This window comes from Melitaea cinxia, chromosome 4 (genome assembly GCF_905220565.1).
Source record: "Melitaea cinxia chromosome 4, ilMelCinx1.1, whole genome shotgun sequence".
NCBI classification, from domain to species: Eukaryota; Metazoa; Arthropoda; class Insecta; order Lepidoptera; family Nymphalidae; genus Melitaea; species Melitaea cinxia.
This window is the reverse complement of record NC_059397.1, coordinates 8,687,305-8,705,629: the sequence shown is the minus strand read 5'-3', so window position 1 is coordinate 8,705,629 and position 18,325 is coordinate 8,687,305. Positions and strand designations below refer to the sequence as shown.

The following is an 18,325-nucleotide window of genomic DNA, read 5'->3' as shown; positions in this document are numbered from 1 at the left end:
ACAAGTAATAAACGAGTACTTACATCTTAATCACATGGAGTTAGTTCCTGAAGAACAGCGCGATAAATCAGATGTGGTGTATTTGCCACACCATGCCGTAGTACGTAATGATAAGGTAACATCTAAGGTTAGAGTAGTCTTTGATGCATCCTGCTTTGGAACTAATGGTGTAAGTCTAAACAATGATCTGTTACTTGGCCCGTCTCTTCAAAATACTTTGAGGCATATCGTTATGCGATGGCGCAAACATCATATTTGTTTGGTAGCAGACATCGTTAAGATGTATCGACAGGTGAAGGTAAACCTGGAGGATGCAGATGAGTTCCAGCGTATCTTGTGGCGCGATGAATCTGGAACAATACAACATTACAGAATGTTACGTGTTACTTTCGGAATTGCGTCTGCACCTTACCTTGCCGTTAGAGTTCTGCAGCAAGTAGCCTACGATGAAGGTGTAAATCATCCTGCTGCTGTGGAGAAAATTATAAATGATTTTTACATGGACGATCTTATGACTGGTTGCCAAACGGTCGAAGAATGCCTGAAAATAAAAAATGAAATTAGTAGCATATTGGGTAAGGGAGGATTTCAATTGCAAAAATGGGCAAGTAATAGTAAGGAGTTTATGGAAAAAATAGGACAGAGAAAAGAAGAGAAGGAGTCTAGGATTAAAATAGGGGCAGGAAAGGAATCAGAGGCTATTCAGAAAGTGTTAGGACTTACCTGGAATAGTAGCACAGACGAAATTGAATACAGTGTCCAATTACCACAGTTAGAATTTCCAGTAACAAAGAGGAAAGTAATTTCGGATATCTCGCGTTTGTTCGACCCTTTAGGGTGGATAGCCCCAACTATTATTACTTCTAAAATCTTTATTCAAAAACTTTGGATATCAGGTATAGATTGGGATCACGAACTTCCACCTCATTTGTTACAAGAATGGCTTACTTACCGGTCAGATCTTGCAAAACTTAACAATTTCCGCATTCCTCGATGGATGCACACAAATGTTGATGATAAAGAAGTAGAGCTGCATGGATTCAGTGATGCGTCAAATCAGGCCTATGCTGCAGTTGTATATACTCGCATTATAGATAAGAATAATGAAGTGCATGTAAATCTTGTCACATCCAAGACCAAGGTTTCTCCAATTAAACAAGTCTCCATCCCTCGTTTGGAGCTCTGCGGAGCTCAGCTTCTTGCCAAGCTCATTTTGGAGGTTTCGGAGATATTGGAGATTCCTAAAGAAAAAATTCACGCTTGGACAGACTCTTCCGTGGTACTTGAGTGGCTCAGTAGTCATCCAAGTAAATGGAAAACATTTGTTGCCAATCGTACTTCGGAGATCTTGACAATTTTAGATCGAAGTCAATGGGCACACGTAAAATCTAAAGACAACCCAGCTGATTGTGCATCAAGGGGTGTTAAAGATTATGAAAATTTAAGCTTGTGGAAACATGGTCCATCTTGGCTAAGTGAATTTACTATCAACTACAGTCCACAAGAAAAAGGCCAAGATACCAAACTGGAAGAAAGAGATAAAAGACTTTGTCATACGGTAAATAGTATTGAAGAAGAAGAACTATTTACAAGATTCTCAACGCTCCGAAAATTAATTAGAACGATCGCTTATTTGAGATGTTATTTTAAATGGTTACATTCCTCGCGTAAAATTGTTTTTCCTAGTTATCTTACAAGTCTAGAGTTAAACAAGGCATTGGAAAAATGTATAATTTACTTTCAGAAGAAGTTCTTTGCTTGTGACATCGAGAGTATTATTAAAATTAAATCGGTAACTAAGAAGAGTAAACTTGTGTCTCTTAACCCTTTCATAGATAGTAATGGTTTGTTAAGAGTTGGAGGACGTTTGCAGAATGCTGAGTTAAGCGATGACATGAAACATCCAATTTTGATTCCACGTAACTCGCATTTAGCACAACTTATTATCGCAGATGCACACGAAAAGACTCTTCATGGAGGCCCACAGCTAATGCTTAGTTTTATTAGGACGAAGTACTGGATCGTTGATGCTAAGAATTTGGTCAAGCTATATGTCAGAAAATGCGTTACGTGTATACGTCATGCCCCTCCATCAAATCAACCCATTATGGGTCAGTTACCTGCATCTCGAGTAACAGCAGACAGACCTTTTCGTCAGACCGGTGTAGATTATGCAGGACCCATTGCAATAAGAACCACAAAGGGTAGGGGTCATCGCTCTACTAAAGGTTATATTTGCTTCTTTATATGTATGGCTACTAAGGCTATACATCTTGAAGCTGTCAGTGATGTGACATCTGAAGGATTTATAGCCGCATTTAAACGTATGGTGGCTAGGCGAGGTCACGTTTCAGATTTGTGGAGCGATAATGGTTCTAATTTTGTTGGAGCTGAAAAGGAAATTAAAAAGTTGCTTTTGAAAGAGAGATCAAGTGTATCTGTGGAGATAGCTAATTGGCTTTCGGGTAACGGCACTACTTGGCATCGCATTCCACCTTACACTCCACACTTTGGTGGATTATGGGAAGCAGGGATTAAATCAACGAAGCACCACCTGAAAAGAGCGATTGGAAACTCAACTCTGACGTTTGAGGAGTTGAGTACGGTTCTTTCCCAAATTGAGGCATGTCTTAATTCAAGACCATTGACTACTTTAAGTGATGACGCACAGGATCCGTTTCCACTTACACCCGGACATTTTCTTGTGGGAGAACCTCTTCTACTTGTTCCAGATGATAATTATGAGAAGTCAACAATAGCTAGTCTCCGAAGATGGCAGTTGGTACAGCGAATGACCCAATACTTTTGGCGACGGTGGTCAAATGAGTATCTATCTCATTTCCTACACCGGTATCGTTGGAATCGTCACTCTCCTGAGCCAAAAATCGGAGACGTAGCCTTAGTTAAAGAAGAAAATCTTCCACCAGCCAGATGGCTTTATGGAATAATTGTTGACAAACATACTGGTCAGGATAATGTTACGCGTGTTGTAAGTTTGAAATGCAAAGGCATTGTCATCAAAAGACCTATTTCAAAAATTTGTATTTTACCAGTTAATAATTAAGTTGAGAAACTGATATAATGTGCATTTTTGATATTTAAGTTAGCTTTGTTGAGTTTATTGAAGATTTGTTTATTTAAGTTGAGTTATATTAGAGAAGTTTAAATTATTTATACTGAATATTAGTTAAATTTGTGTACACATTGTTTATAAGTTAATTTATAATTGCTTGAATTTCACCCACAATGGATTAGACTTTGTCAAATTGTCTGGATTAATTTCTTATGAACCGTTCGGTCCATGGTGGGCGGAATGTATATGTTAGTTTAATTGGTCACTAATAGATGGCGGTAATTGTATTTTTAATCACGCTAATGTTTGGTTTTTTCTAAAACTTAAGTCAAATGTGTTCCATTCATGTATATACACTTGGAAAATATACATAATAGTTAAATCATAGTGTCTGGTTATTTTATTGTGAAGAAGTGAAGTAGTGAAGTACATCAAAGAAAACGAAGTGTTTTCTAAAGTGGTAGCGGATTGTACAAAGTGATGCATATTTTTGCTGCCTAAAAATGTATTGTAGAGGTGTAGTAATAGCACAATTACTTTGTGAGCATACGTAAATATACCTAATAAAATATTTACAATCGTACATTTTATTATTCAAATAAGTCGACATTTAGATAACCTGAAGTAGAAAGATTTTATGCAAACATTTTCAATACAGCGCCGCTTTGTCCTTTCGTGTAGATAATTTGATAAAATTTATAAAGTCGAAAGGAAAACTCGACCTAAATGCCTCAAATTTGTACTAAAAATTAGGTACCTAAGTACAAAGGCATTGTAAAACAATTTATGCCTAAAAATTTAGAGCTTTGGAAAGGTAACAAGAATAGATTACATAATAGCCTATAAAAATCATCATCATCATTATCATTTCAGCCTATTGCAGTCCACTGCTGGACATAGGCCTCCACAAGTTCGCGCCAAATATGGCACGAACTCATGTGTTTTGCCCATAGTTACCACGCTGGCCAGGCGTTGGTGACCGCAGGGCTGGCTTTGTCGCACCGAAGACGCTGCTGCCCGACTTCGGCCTGTGTATTTGAAAGCCAGCAGTTAGATGGTTATTCCGCCAACAGTCGCCTTTTTAAATTCCAAGGTGATAGTGGAACTGTATTATCACTTAGTCGCCACTTACGACACCCACGCGAAGAGACCTGCCTGTATTCTTTACTGCCATAACCACACAGCATTTTATATAGTTACATATATATTTTTTGCTGTGTGGCTACGGCATCAAAGAATATAGCCACCCCATCTCTTCCCGTGCTTGGGAAGGTCTATGTCCAGCAGTGGACTGCGATAGTCTGAAGTGTGTGACATATATAACGATGCCTTCAACGTTATGGTTAGAAGACAATGAAATAGAGTAAATAAAAGACTCTAGCCCCTTGGCGCAGTTTGTAGTCATTTCTGCTTTTTGCTCCGGGATTTTAAGTTCGACTCCCGCTTTTTATTTATTTGTATACGTATTATTTCTATGTATATTTATAAAAAAAATGGTTTAATAGCCGGGTGTTACCTACCTATAACACAAGCATTAAGTTGCTTACAGTAGTAACAACCCGAGTAGAAATTTTTTCGCCTTCCTTAGAAGGACCAGGCATGCCCGACCAGGACTAGATAAGGCATGTGACGCAGATGATTTTTCTGGACCTGATCAGGATAATTAGGATATTTATTTCCGTTTATTTTTTCCAATGTATTATTTATTTATTTTTTTACTTTAAATATTAATTATTTTTATTTATTTTTGTTATTAATTTATTATTATTATTAATTAAATTTTATTTATTAACTTCTAATAATTAACTATTAATTAACTATTTCCTATTACTTACGACTGCTCCACTGTGTAGAAATGGACTCCCTGCTAGACTGTCCTGATAACTGTATATAATACTAAGTGCGCTTAAAAACATTAATAGCGCGATTCAGGCTCAGTTCGCCTAATTTCTTTCAGGCTATCCTGATCTGGACCGGACCGGGTCCTGATTCAGTATGCCTTACCATACGTGATTATATTTTACATCAGGCTATCCTGATCTGGACCGGACCGGATGCGGATCCAGTATGCCTTACCATACTTGATTATATTTCACATCAGGCTATCCTTGTCTGGACCAGACCTGGTCCTGATAGAGCTTGTCGGATCTGGCATGCCTCATTCTATCCTGATCCGGTCCAGATACATGATCTGGTTGAGCCTGACCTTTTTTCTAGTCGGGAAAGGACCGTGTGTGTATGTTATAAGATATTTATTTATTATATTTATTTATTATATTTATATATATTTACATATTTATTATGTTTAATATTTAAACGTTTATATTATGTATAGTATTTACAAGTTAGTTGTTTAAGTATTTTTAGACTAAAGATATTTAATAGTATTTATACATTAATATAGTTGAGTATCATTTAACTTAAGATAATGAATCAAATTCTACTCTTAAGAAAGAAATGCGATAATATATTGTTTATGACACGTTCACAGGTATACCACATGGTGTCAAATTGTAAATTTCTACTTTGATAAGTCGGAACGTGAAATACCCGTAAGGTTCTATCCATATAAAATACCGAAGACTCACATCAATTTTTCGCATTTGACTCGCATGAGTTTTTCTAATGACACTACAGAAATAGTAGAATTTGTTAAAATTAAGATTTTATTACTTTTCATTAACTTCGGTTTTTCTCTAATATAAAATCGTCAGGTTTTTCACACGAATCTTTTAAATTCCTCCGGGCGATTTAGGAGTTAGGAGAAACCTGAGAAATTCTCACTTAAATCCAGCAACGTTTAAAACATATAGGAAAATAAAACAAGTTACTGTTTATAATTTCATTTATTGTTCGCGGTGTACTTTATTAAATAGTTTTATTTAAAATAGTGAATTTTGGGTGCAAAATTAATTATTTTACAAAGAAATTAGTGCTTTCAAAATTACTTGAATAAAATTTGATTTTAAACACTTTTGGAAAGTTCATACTTAATTTACCTACTTTTTTCAAAATGGTCGCGGATAAAACATTATTAAAACTTTCTACGATAATGTGATGATAGTATCTACGTCTTACGTCATTTGAATAGTTTACAAATTTCGATTATAATTTCGAGATAGGTATGCAAAAATATTTTTAAAAATATCCTAAAATTCTTTTTAAAATGTATTTTTTTTTACAAATATTTTGGTTCTTATCTTCTTAATTAGAAAAGTTAGCATGTTTTCTAAGTGAGAAAAACTTTTTAGTTTAAATAAAATTACATAGGTTTTTAAAGTTTAGTTATAAAATATCATCATGACACACGAGAGACCTGACCACTTTAAGTTAAATTGCAAGAAATGACCACTACATAACAAAGGAATCTTTTCCATTTCTTTTATGTTTTTTTTTTTATTTCAGTGCAAATTGCAAGTTCTGCAAATTATAAAGTTAGAGACAAAGTAAGACATAACCTACACATAAACAAGCAATTCATTTGTAAAGGAAATACAATAATACTTAGTTAGTTTATTAAACCAAAATGTCCAACTATTATATTATTTCTTCTTGAGCTTGAGCGCTTCTCCGACGCTCGTTCAGTGTCACGCCGTATTTTCGTTTCGGTTATTTCTTGAATTCAGTTCAACGAGTCATACAACCTTAGCTGACTCAAATTAAGACGTAGATACTTTGACAGATATTAAGTTATTTATTTTCTACTTTATAAATTTAAAATGATTTATATTATTAACCAAACACACTATCAAGATTTATTTTATGAGTTGTCCAAATATACATACATAACATTTTGTTGATACGGCATCTCTTATATTATAAAATAACGTAGTTAACATTTTGCTACAATAACTTAAATAACAATGATTTAAATAACACGAACTACGAACAAATAAGCTGTAAGGATAACAACCGTCAACAAATCACACACTGAGAATGATTATATCACTTTTATATAATTATAAATACTGTTTTACTAATAGTTGTCCCTATTTTTCGTTTGTACTACAATTAAATATATATGTATATATGTATAAGAATCCAATTGAAAATGGCCACTACAGCGAATTTTGTTAGTTGCTTATTTTGTGAACAAAACAGAATTATGTTATCAAATACCTAACTTTTAGGGAAACATTTAAGTTAATCGGTAAAATAATTATACGATTTAATAGAATGGAATGCAGTGTGGACTTTTAAGTGGTAAAAATAATTGAACCAATAATAATCATAAAAACAACACGTGCATTTTAAATGTTGGTGAATTAATCAGCATGTAATTTTTTTTTAATAGACTATTTTTTTTAAATAAGCAAGATAAACGAAGTTGAAATAATCTAGCTACTAAAAATGGGCAGCCAACGTAAATTTTCCTATGGGAATAAGAGAAAAAACAAATAAAAGTAGAAATATTCGTCGTAATTTTCAGACATTTTATATCATATTGCCAGTTTTTATAGCCAAAATAATTTCTTTCATTATTAACGTAGGTATACTTTCGGCGTTTGTAAATATATGAAATATTTGACAATATTTTATAATCTAGTGATATACTGTTCAATTTGAATATTACATAAGATAGAATTTGGTCGAGAAGTATACTAATATTCTAAAATATTTTATAGTATGTACTTTCTTTTACCTTAACGCGATGAAGGCCTCCAATACAATATTTACACAGACGAGTAATATCTAGTAGGAAAGTATTATTAATACGAATATATTATTTATAATATTTGTTGTATAAATTTTAGCCTGAAAGTACTTATTGACAAATTTATTCAAAAATGCAATTTAATTTTTTTTTTAAAACTGCGTTGAATTTTTTGTAAATTTTTTAAAACATACAATCAAATATATATATATACTATAAAACCGCTCACTAGTTCCCGCTTAGAATCATTAAGATTTTTCGCATTGGACAACCATCGACGAGTGGTCATTTCATATAAAACAAACACAATTACGCCACATGTATGTACTGGACAGTGTGAGCTTCAAGGAGCCCTGTCTACAACGACAAAATATATTCACAAACGGCATTACGAAGTACAATCGCACTTACGATAATAAAAATGAACTTACTTTTTACATTAGATCAAAATTCTCACAGCTTTGTCTTTCATTGTTCGCTTGTCAGCGAGTACGAGTAAATTCGTTAAACACTAAAACTATTAGGTACATCTAGTACATACGTAGAGGTATTCGATACAGTCATATTAATAAAATAGTAATGACACTACTCGTATGAGTGACCGTAAAATCACGGCAGGGCCAAGTAATAAGACGATACTGACCTTTGATTTTAAGAACTGCGAGGTGATTGACCAATACTGTCGTTATAGTTTCCAGTTTCTCTATCAAACCATCTCTTTAAAGTGTTTGTAAAACTGTTTTTGTTATTATTTGACAACTTGATGGCGACAGTATTGAATAATAACTCCGCTCGTGATAGTTTTGTTTCAATATCGACTTAGTAGAGGGCTAGTGAGGATGGGGTTAAAGTTACACTAATAGACCTACATAGAAGCTGGTTTAACAACTGGGGCTTGTATCATCCGTGCTACACTAAATTATGCAATCAAATTTCTTTAAGAGAGAGTATACAGCATAGACAATTTATTTGCCTTAGGCACGGAAGACCCCAGTAATACAGTTACAATTCTAGCGAGTATACAATAGACACACATATAATTATTTCCTTACAATAATACAAGGTAAAATAAATACAGAAATCAGAATAGAATGATATCGTATAATTATGATTGTAAGAGCGATAAATACGTGACACGCGGGAAACACGATACTAATAGGCCTTATTTTTGCCACGAGTAGGTAGCAATTATCTTTGATAAGTTACAACGCAATAATTCGTAAAATGTTATTAAGTTATAAGGCTCGCTTAATTCGTGATTACAATTAATTACATAATTATGTTACTACTAATTTAGACAGATCTATGTGTAATTGATTTGTAATGTAGTTTTTATTTACATACGATGTCAGTACAGAAACACTCAACTAAACTCGTATATAATATTCGAAGTAAAATTTTAAGCAGTTAACTACTAAATATTTCGAGACAAATATTCAAATCGATTAATTATTTAAACAAAGACTGTTACATCTCTATAATAATTTTTAAGAATAAAAGTGAATATACCTTTAAATAAACGTGTTCATCTTTTAATTAAAATTACGTAAAATTTCGATTAGGTTTATTTTACAGGCATTAGACGTCTTAGATAATATTAAATTAATATATTTTTTAATGATACGTCTAAGATTAATGACGTCTAATCAATCTTATTAAATTTTAAATACTACGGGTTAGGTATACTATGTGCTACTTCTGATTACCTTTTAGAGAAAAAACATACAATGAGTATAAAAATAAAAGTAGTTTTGTTTATATAAAATGTTTGTGGTTCTGTTTGAAAATTCACTATATATTTCGATTATGGTGCAATTTTAAATAATTAGTACAAATCTATATTGTGACTATATCATAATGATATTAAATCTTTTAAAATTATACTAATATGGATGAGTTTCATAAATTCTTATAATAAAGTAGTCGACCAAATTTATTTATTTCCAAGTAAAACTAGATCACTTTAATAGAAATACTACAAGTGAAGCAGTGATTTAAATTCTCAATATCACTTTGGTGTTTGAGTACAATTTATTTAAATATAAAGCCGATTCGATTAGGCGCTCTGAGCGCAGTCTTCGTAATTTCTTTGCGGCTAATTGAAGAATTACAATCATTGATTTCATACGGCCGTTTCTATATCTTCTGATGCAAGTTGGAAGTGTTCTTGACCTGCAAAAGAACTAATTGTTAAAAAATTCATACCGAAAATATAGGATATGTTCAAAGAACATACAATGTTACTAGAAAGTAAGCAATTCCACCGTGTATAATAATAACAGGGTAAGATTTTAATTATACGGACATTAACAATTTATTCGTTGAAATAAATTGTTAAAGCGACGCCTTTGAAATTGCTTAACCGATCGGCAAAGACGTATATTAATGAGTTGCCTCCACTTATTAATCTAAAAGACAATTTTTTAAGCATTCTCGCAGTTACTAGACCATTATTTTCGACTAAATCACTAATCCTACACATAAAGTGTTCGACTGCTATCCTTCAAATGGAGAAATTTATTTTTAATATTTAATTTGATATTAATTATATAATATATTTAATTTATATTTTCTTGATATATGAGCTATTCTGGCAAGGTAGTTTTGTATAAATTGTCCTTTCATTGTAAAATTGAACAGTTTATTCAGAAATGCCGTGTCAGAATAGTCCTTATATTAGGACAAAGTAAAATTTAAAAAAGGAGTAGGAATTTTTAAGAGACTTCATTTGAACGATCGCAGTTATCGGTTGAAGACCATGCAGCATGCAGCAGATACCTATATGTAGTAAAGAACTCATTCTCCAAGTAGGCCTGAGGCCAAAGCGGTCAGCGCGAGACAGCGACGCGCCGCCCGCGACCAGCATGCAGCAGATATACTTATGGGGTTCAGTATATATGTAGTACAGAACTCACTCTCCAAGTAGGCGGCGAGGTCGTGGTCGTCGGCGCGCAGCGCGAGGTGGCGCGGCGTGAGGCCGGAGCGGTCGGCGCGCGACAGCGACGCGCCGCCCGCGACCAGCATGCAGCAGATGGCGCGCCGCTTGTGCGCCGCCGCCTTGTGCAGCGCCGTCTGCCCGCGCTCGTTGTCGCGCATGTCGAGCAGCGCGCTTGGTGCACTCGCTATCAGGTACTTCACGATTTCCTTGTTCCCGTACCGCGCGGCCACGTGCAGCGCCGTCTGCCCGCTCGCGTCGATCGAGAGCAGTGAGTAACCGGCGCTGTGTAATTCTTTCATCTGCAAAGTTGGTTGCGTATAGGTATCGGCGGCGGATATTGAGCGTTCGGGGATAGAGGTTATTATTATATTATTATAAGTAGGTCCTCATGTAGTCATTCTCTTTAGATTAGGTTTTTACAATGAGTCGTAGTTATCTTTTATTACTAAAATTACATCGGTGTAACAGTGTTATCTAATAGTGAATAAAATAATAAAAAATCTTATAAGAAATCTTATGAAGCATAGTAAAGTTATACCATTGTTTAAGTCCGGTTGCCCTACAGATCCAACAAATTACAGGCCCATTTCTATTCTACCTGCCTGTAGTAAAATATTTGAAAAAGTGATTCTCGGTCAGCTTTTAAACCATTTCACAACAAATAATCTTTTACATAACGAGCAGTTCGGTTTCACTAAAGGACGCTCAACAACTGATGCCGTTGTCGAGCTTTTTACTTCGATAGTCAATGCTTGGGAGGAGTCGCGTGATGCTTTAGGTGTATTTTGTGATTTATCTAAGGCATTTTGACTGTGTTCATCATAACACATTAATCAGGAAACTCAGTCATTATGGCATTAAAAATACCGCACTAAAACTTCTGAGTTCTTAGAATCTTAGTGATAGAACTCAGAGGTTTGAAGTAAATGGTACTAAGTCGTCTGGGTCTCATATACAGATGGGGGGGGGGGGGGGGGGTATCCCACAAGGCTCAATTCATGGTCCATTCTTGTTTTTAATATACATAAACGACCTACCGTATTTAGTAGAGAAGAGGCATGAGATTGTATTGTTATCGACCGGCGAAGGCAGGAGATCAAATTGAAGTGAGAAAAAAATCATAATTAAAGGAAATTATTAAAAACAATAAAAAATAAAAATTGCGATGAAAAAATAGGGGTTGATCGTAGAGAGGTGCAAAATTAAGAATAATATAATTTTTTTAATTCTAAGTCATGACAAAATAAAAACAAAAATCTAGCCAAAAAAATTAAAGCTTATAATAAACAAATAAAAGATAGGATCGTAGAGGTTTGAAAATTTAGGGTTGTATGTATTTTTAATGTTTTATCAAAAAAAATATCTAAAAATTAAAAAAAAATAGGGGTGGATTACTACCCTTAACATTTAAAGGAATGAAAAATAGATTTGTTCGATTCTCAGACCTACCCAATATGCACACAAAATTTTATGAGAATCTGTCAAGCCGTTTCGGAGGAGTTTAACTACAAACACCGCGACACGAGAATTTTATATATTAGATGAATATCTTAATAATGAAAAGGCATGGGATTGAATAAAGCTCGACCAGGCAATGTCTTTGATATCAACCTGTAAATAGACAGTGGGTTGTCTGGAAGAGATCACTATCTAGTGATAAGACCGCCCGTTGCATGCGACGTAATTATTATTATTTTTTTCCCTTTAAGCTTTATACTTATGTAATTGTTATATGTTACTGTGTGCAATAAAGTTATTTATTATTATTATTATTATTAGATATAGTTAAAATATTGTGAGCAGGTGTCATGTGGTGGTTTCGGCGCACACGATTGGCTGTCTCGTGTTAGTCCTGATCATTTCATGGTCATACTGTTACTTTTTGTCTCGTATATGAATTTAAATTTTAAAAGAGTATCGAGAGCTTTTTTTCTCCGGCTTTTTCTTTTCTTGGCCTACACTAGGGACATTAGTTTATCTTATTTATTGTAATATTTAATAAAGCCGAGGACATAATAGGAAGGTAATGTCTACCGAGACATTAGAAATTTATAGTAATTTAATATTTTGATTGTTTTGACTAAGTTAAGGTTGCACATAACACTAGATATACCATATTACCTAAGTTTGTAATGTACCCAATGTTAAGATATACATTTTTATTTTATTGTTTGATTTTTTTCTACCTTAACTTTCTTTTATTACTGTCGAGTTTTTTTTTAATTTATTTGTATTATAAATAATGAAAAAAACGTAAATGACATTATTTTGACTTTCGTTAAGTGTGTATATCACCTTATGACGAAATAAATGTTTTCATTTCATTTCAATACAATCGTTTTAATATTCTTAAACTTTATACGTTAAAAGTAAAACAATAAAGCATTTTGGCTAAAATCTTATGTCTATCTATGTTAGTATATATAGAGAGATAACATTTTACAATAAATAGACCGTCTGATGCAAAAATGATTTATTAAATCGGTTCCGTAGATCTCTGAATAAGCAAAATCAACAAATAAATTATTTCATTTATATTAGACCAATAGAATAATTCTAATACTAGATAAACATTTTAAGATAGATTACAAATACTTTGGAGTTACACGTCATGGTCTGATACGACAAACGACAAATTAAATGAAATGACAAATTGCGTTTGTATTATCCATTTACCATATTTGTCTTTCAAAAAGTGAAAATTTTAAAATCAAAGATCGCTGTTCTTTATGTGACACTATCTAATGAAATATAATCGTTTTGGTAACATTCAAGGCTATATTATCTGCGATCGTTTTTATTTCGATACTCACGCAAAAAAACAACGCTTTTTGTATAACATACAATGGACTGGTTAATTTACAAAAGTGTGGCACTATCAAATTTAAATATATTTGGTACTACTAAATTTGTAAACCCCTGCAGTAAAGAATGATTTGAAGTTTAAACGAACTATTTATTGTTTACGCATACCATTTTCAAGTCGCCAACTTTAGCCGCTTTGAGAAGCGCGTCCGTTGTTTTCTCTAGTAAATTTCTGAAACAATACCAAACTTGAATCGCGCGTTACTTTGTAAATAACTTTATTAACATTGTTTAGATATTTTAAAACAATTTTATCAAACTTATATTCTGATAATCTATAACACTGAATAAAATAAGAACGAAATATCTACTGAAATACATCTCACCTACAGCCAAACACTTCTTGTTCAAATCCAAACAGTTTTTCATGAACGCTGCATGCAATAGAAGAAAGGAGAATAGAGTGCAGATTTTAGAACACAGGTGCTCATAGCTACAATATGCTTACTGTGCTCGCTATAGTTTAACTACCTTGTCGTTCATAGTCTATATGACATTTTTCCTAACTCAACTATTCTTGACTTCAAACTAAATTTAGCTTCTAATACACAGAAAGTTTAAAATAAGATTTATTGTAACTTTTAAGCGACTAAAACTACTCTTAAAAGTTAAACAAAAATCGAGTATAAACCATCATCTAAATTATTCATACTAAATGTCCCAATGAAATTGACGCTGGAAAGGAACGTCAGACTATCTAAATGAGTCCAAGCTTCACAATTATTATCATACTTAAAATATGTATGTAGTCTAAAGAATTTTCTTAAAAATTACAGAGCATAGATTAAATTAGCATTCTATTTATAAATTTATCGTATATACAGTCCTCTTTTTTGGTTCGAGCCTAGAAGATAGGAAACATATCGTAAGATTATTGCGTTCATATAAGTAATTGACAATATAGTTGCAGCGTATACTTACGTTTTGAAACGTGCAATGGAATCTCGACTGGGCTGTAACTCTTTGACTGGAGGGCTAGTGCACAGAGGAGGAGAATGAGTAGGAAGTTGTGGGGATGTTTTTGAGGAAAGGACGGATTTATGCGGAGGGACTCCTGGAGATGGTGTTTGAGGTGAAAGTGGTTCGTCCGATGTACGCCCTGGACTCGCCAGTCCAGATTCACTGTTACGGACAAAGGTCTCGAGTAAATACATTTCTTGCAATATATATTGTTGTGACTTAAACTCATACTACGTGGAGAAACAACACACTGTCCGTCGCGCAAAGGGACGTTTGTTGAATAATTCAATTAAATATATTGTCAGTAGACATTATTGCATATTCTTTTTATATAAGCTTTAAGTAGATTGATACCATATTTAGCCTACTAATAACTATATAATAAGAAGCCTAATATCACTAGCTGATTTCTACACTTAGTATGTTTTAAAAGTGAATTTGTCTCAAAATTAATTATTAGGCATTTGAAAATTTTGGCTTCGATAAGTGACTTTTCATGGTTCAGCGAGAGCTTATTCATAAATAAATTAAAAGTAAAAAACCTTTTTAAAAAACAGGCTTATATTTTAAATGCGCTAAAAATAATAAAATAAACTTTTCCTTTAAAGCTTTTACTAAAAATTAAAATCAATTTGATCAAATTATTTAATTTTCCTTGTTTATCTACAAAGGTAATCCTATATGTTATAATTATAAGTTTATATTGAATTGATTTTATTTCGCGTTCAAAGATATTTTATATCGTAGATACATCTAAAACAAAATGTGATACGCGAAACATTTTCGTACTATTCTATATGAGCGGAAGTACAAATTTTGATCGATAGCAGCATAATATGAAAATGCGCTAACATTTCAATAATAGCTTGTTTTAAATTTTTTTTTCAATTTGAATTTAATTTTGACCAAGTAATATTCATAGTCATATTCATATACCATTTTCAACATTTAATATTTTTTCGTTGTAGTTTTCAGCATAACTATTATCTTTAATCATTTTAATAAAACTGAGTGTACTGATGACGTAATACTGCTCAAGCATATGTCAATAACTCAACAGATACAAATCGTGAAAATTTGCCTCGCCTGTCATCGTTCTAAAACATACTTATTTGATACAAACTTTATTATTAGATTTGTTGCAAACTTTAAATCGTCGATCAGAGAGTTTGTGATAACTTCGTCTACGTTGATAACACAGTCTAGCAACGTCTATTCTCACTCACCTAGCATGAGATTCGGGAACATCCAAGGACACGCCTGCACTCGGTGTGTCGACACTCTGAGATATGTCCAGCGACACCGAGAGACCGGTCGTGGTGTCGAGCGACACGGACGGCCCGGTGCGGTCGAGAGACGCGGTGGTGTCGGGGTGCGCGGTGGTCTCGGTGTCGGGCGTCAGCGGCGCCGCGTCCAGGATGTAGATGTTTTCGTGACCGATGTCGGTCGGGTAGTGGAGATTCTCTTGAGCTTTGTCGATACGGAAGAAGCGTTCTGCGGTAACGGCTGAAACAATACTCGACTTTAATTGCGCGTAACAAACAAAGCGGAAGACGTTATAATATAAGGAATGCACTTTTTAGTCAAATTAAGTTCTTAGATATATTCCTGATCGATATGCCGTTTACACGTTCTTAGTCTTTAGTAATTGTTAATATTTTGCCTACCGTTTTTATGTTAAAATCGAAATGATTTATATTTCAAGTATAGAAAAAAAAGTATTTTTAGACATACGAATAAATAATACTAGGAATTACGCGTAGGTAGCTCTTGTACTTACAATCGACGAACCACCAATCCACAAGGTTTGAGTATGTATGAGATTCTTTGATCATGGTTTGAATAAGTGTTCGCATTTGCTCCAAGTCGGTTGCCGGGTTTACTTCTAAAGTACCGATCCGCTCCGCTGTAATGAAAAATATATTTTACATAACATAAATACCCTTTATAACTCTTCTATACCGTCCGTACGATTTATACATGTATATGACTCTGTACCTACCTATATACTAAAACTGAGAAAATATTTGTTTATTAGTACCCACAAATCTTTTGTACTGATACTCATATAATTTTGCAATAGAATGCACAAATATTGGAGAAGATTAAATAGAATATTAAGATTATACGCCACTACACTATGACTTACAGGGACTATAAGTAAGTGTCAAGTAAAGTTATAAAAACCGCGAAAGACCAAATACTGAATACAAACTTACAAAAAGTCTAAACATTGTGTACCGTATTACTTACTTATTAAGTATAAGGAAATATTGGAAGGGCCTAAAATATTTTTCTTTTTGCATAGGAGCACAATAAGACTGCTCTTTACTCTAAATTGCTTATTGCGTAGCGTCTCAGGTGCGGAAAAGCGGGAGTAAATTAGGAGCTGCGGGTTCGATGTAATGAGATGTCGATAAAAAGGGTAAAAGATTGGGTCTTAGTGACTTTTTGCTGTCTTATAAAAATGCGGTCTGTGTCTTGTTATTCTGGAAGTATGTGAAGTTTATTATTTACCTGTTTTAGCTAACAATTCTTTATCGTAATGATGCCGTTCGTAGTCGGTCATCGTTATAAGATTCACGGTGAGCGTAAGTTTATCAGGTGTTGCTTGGCTAAAAAAATTGATTTCAATTAGTTCTCATAATTTTTTTTTTAGTTAGAAATAAAATTTAATGCTTTAATACGAAGATTACCGATAAAAAAATAAACAATAGTTTACAATGACGTACAACATAAATAAAAATATGTTGTTTTGTCATACTGTTGATCATTTAAACTGTTTAAATAATGATTCAACTGAGGTAGGGTACAGCAGGAAATATCCTGCTCTAAATCTGGAGTAACCCGACTGGGGAAGTAGCTTGACCTTACAGATGATCATAGCTAAATAACACTGCTTTCAAACAGTGTTATGTTCCTGTGGTGAGTAAGGTCATCAGAGTTCCTAGGGGGATTGGGTTTAGGTTCGGCAACGCGCTTGCGATGCTTCTGGTGTTGGAGGTATCTAAAAGCTACGGTAATCGTCTACCATCAGGTGAGCTATTTGCTTGTTTGCCAACCCAGTTGTACAAAAAAAGTATATATTTTTAAATATTTGCTATGAATTAAATTTTTCACGTACTGTTTCAACAGTGGGAATGAATAAATAAATTAATAAATAAGTAAGTAAATAAATAAATACTTACGGCACTAAAACTCTGCCTGGTTTCTTTTTAGCCAGCATGATGGCCTGGTTCAGTATGCAGAGAGTTATCACTGAAGGGGCGAGCCTGCAGGCTTCGCCATCAACTTGCATCGGTATAACCTTTGTCGTTACGATCTTGGCGGTTTTGCACTGTGTAATGCAGGTTCCGTGGCCACCAGCTTGCAGTAGAGGCTGATCAAATTATATTTAAATTATTTAGTTGAAAGTTACAATCAATTAAATATATATTCTTGTATTATTTGAACTATTCAAATGAGGTATTTCCTTGCGATGATGTGACACGGTATTACTAGGACAGCAACTCTGTCGAAACGCCAGCTAGTAATAAAAGGTAATCTAATAATCTAATTATCTATTGCGATTAGGCTTGTTATATAAGTAAATGCAATTAAATTGCAATACGATTAGTGTGATTAAATTAATTAATTTTAAAAACAATTGCTGTTAGTCATACGCATATGAATTTACCAAAAAGTTTGATTAACGTTCACCAGTTTAAATATATTATTTATATTCTATTTTTTTTGGAACAGTTTTATTTAGTAAACAAATATGGCGTACTTCCGACCACAGACAATAGAGTAATATTGTAAGTTTAGTAAAGTAACACCAAGAGCAAATGAATGA

The 18,325-nt window shown here is 33.6% G+C and overlaps 2 protein-coding genes across 2 annotated transcripts in view; one reads left to right on the top strand and one right to left on the bottom strand.

Annotated features, from left to right (window-relative positions):
• Positions 1-34: 34 nt before the first annotated feature.
• On the top strand, positions 35-3,064 carry LOC123670322. The gene has a single exon (XM_045603823.1). It carries the CDS (start codon positions 35-37, stop codon positions 3,062-3,064), a length of 3,030 nt encoding a protein of 1,009 aa, XP_045459779.1.
• Positions 3,065-8,808: 5,744 nt separating this feature from the next.
• LOC123670123 (eye-specific diacylglycerol kinase) overlaps positions 8,809-18,325 on the bottom strand; it is a 149,986-nt gene continuing 140,469 nt past the window's right edge. Inside the window, exons 14-22 of the mRNA XM_045603629.1 lie at positions 17,679-17,869; positions 17,008-17,105; positions 16,271-16,396; positions 15,717-15,996; positions 14,452-14,652; positions 13,857-13,904; positions 13,639-13,702; positions 10,643-10,964; positions 8,809-9,899 (exon numbers count right to left, since the gene is read on the bottom strand). Coding sequence (XP_045459585.1) covers positions 9,850-9,899; positions 10,643-10,964; positions 13,639-13,702; positions 13,857-13,904; positions 14,452-14,652; positions 15,717-15,996; positions 16,271-16,396; positions 17,008-17,105; positions 17,679-17,869 — 1,380 coding nt within the window. The 3' untranslated portion in view covers positions 8,809-9,849. The remainder of the gene's footprint in view (positions 9,900-10,642; positions 10,965-13,638; positions 13,703-13,856; positions 13,905-14,451; positions 14,653-15,716; positions 15,997-16,270; positions 16,397-17,007; positions 17,106-17,678; positions 17,870-18,325) is intronic.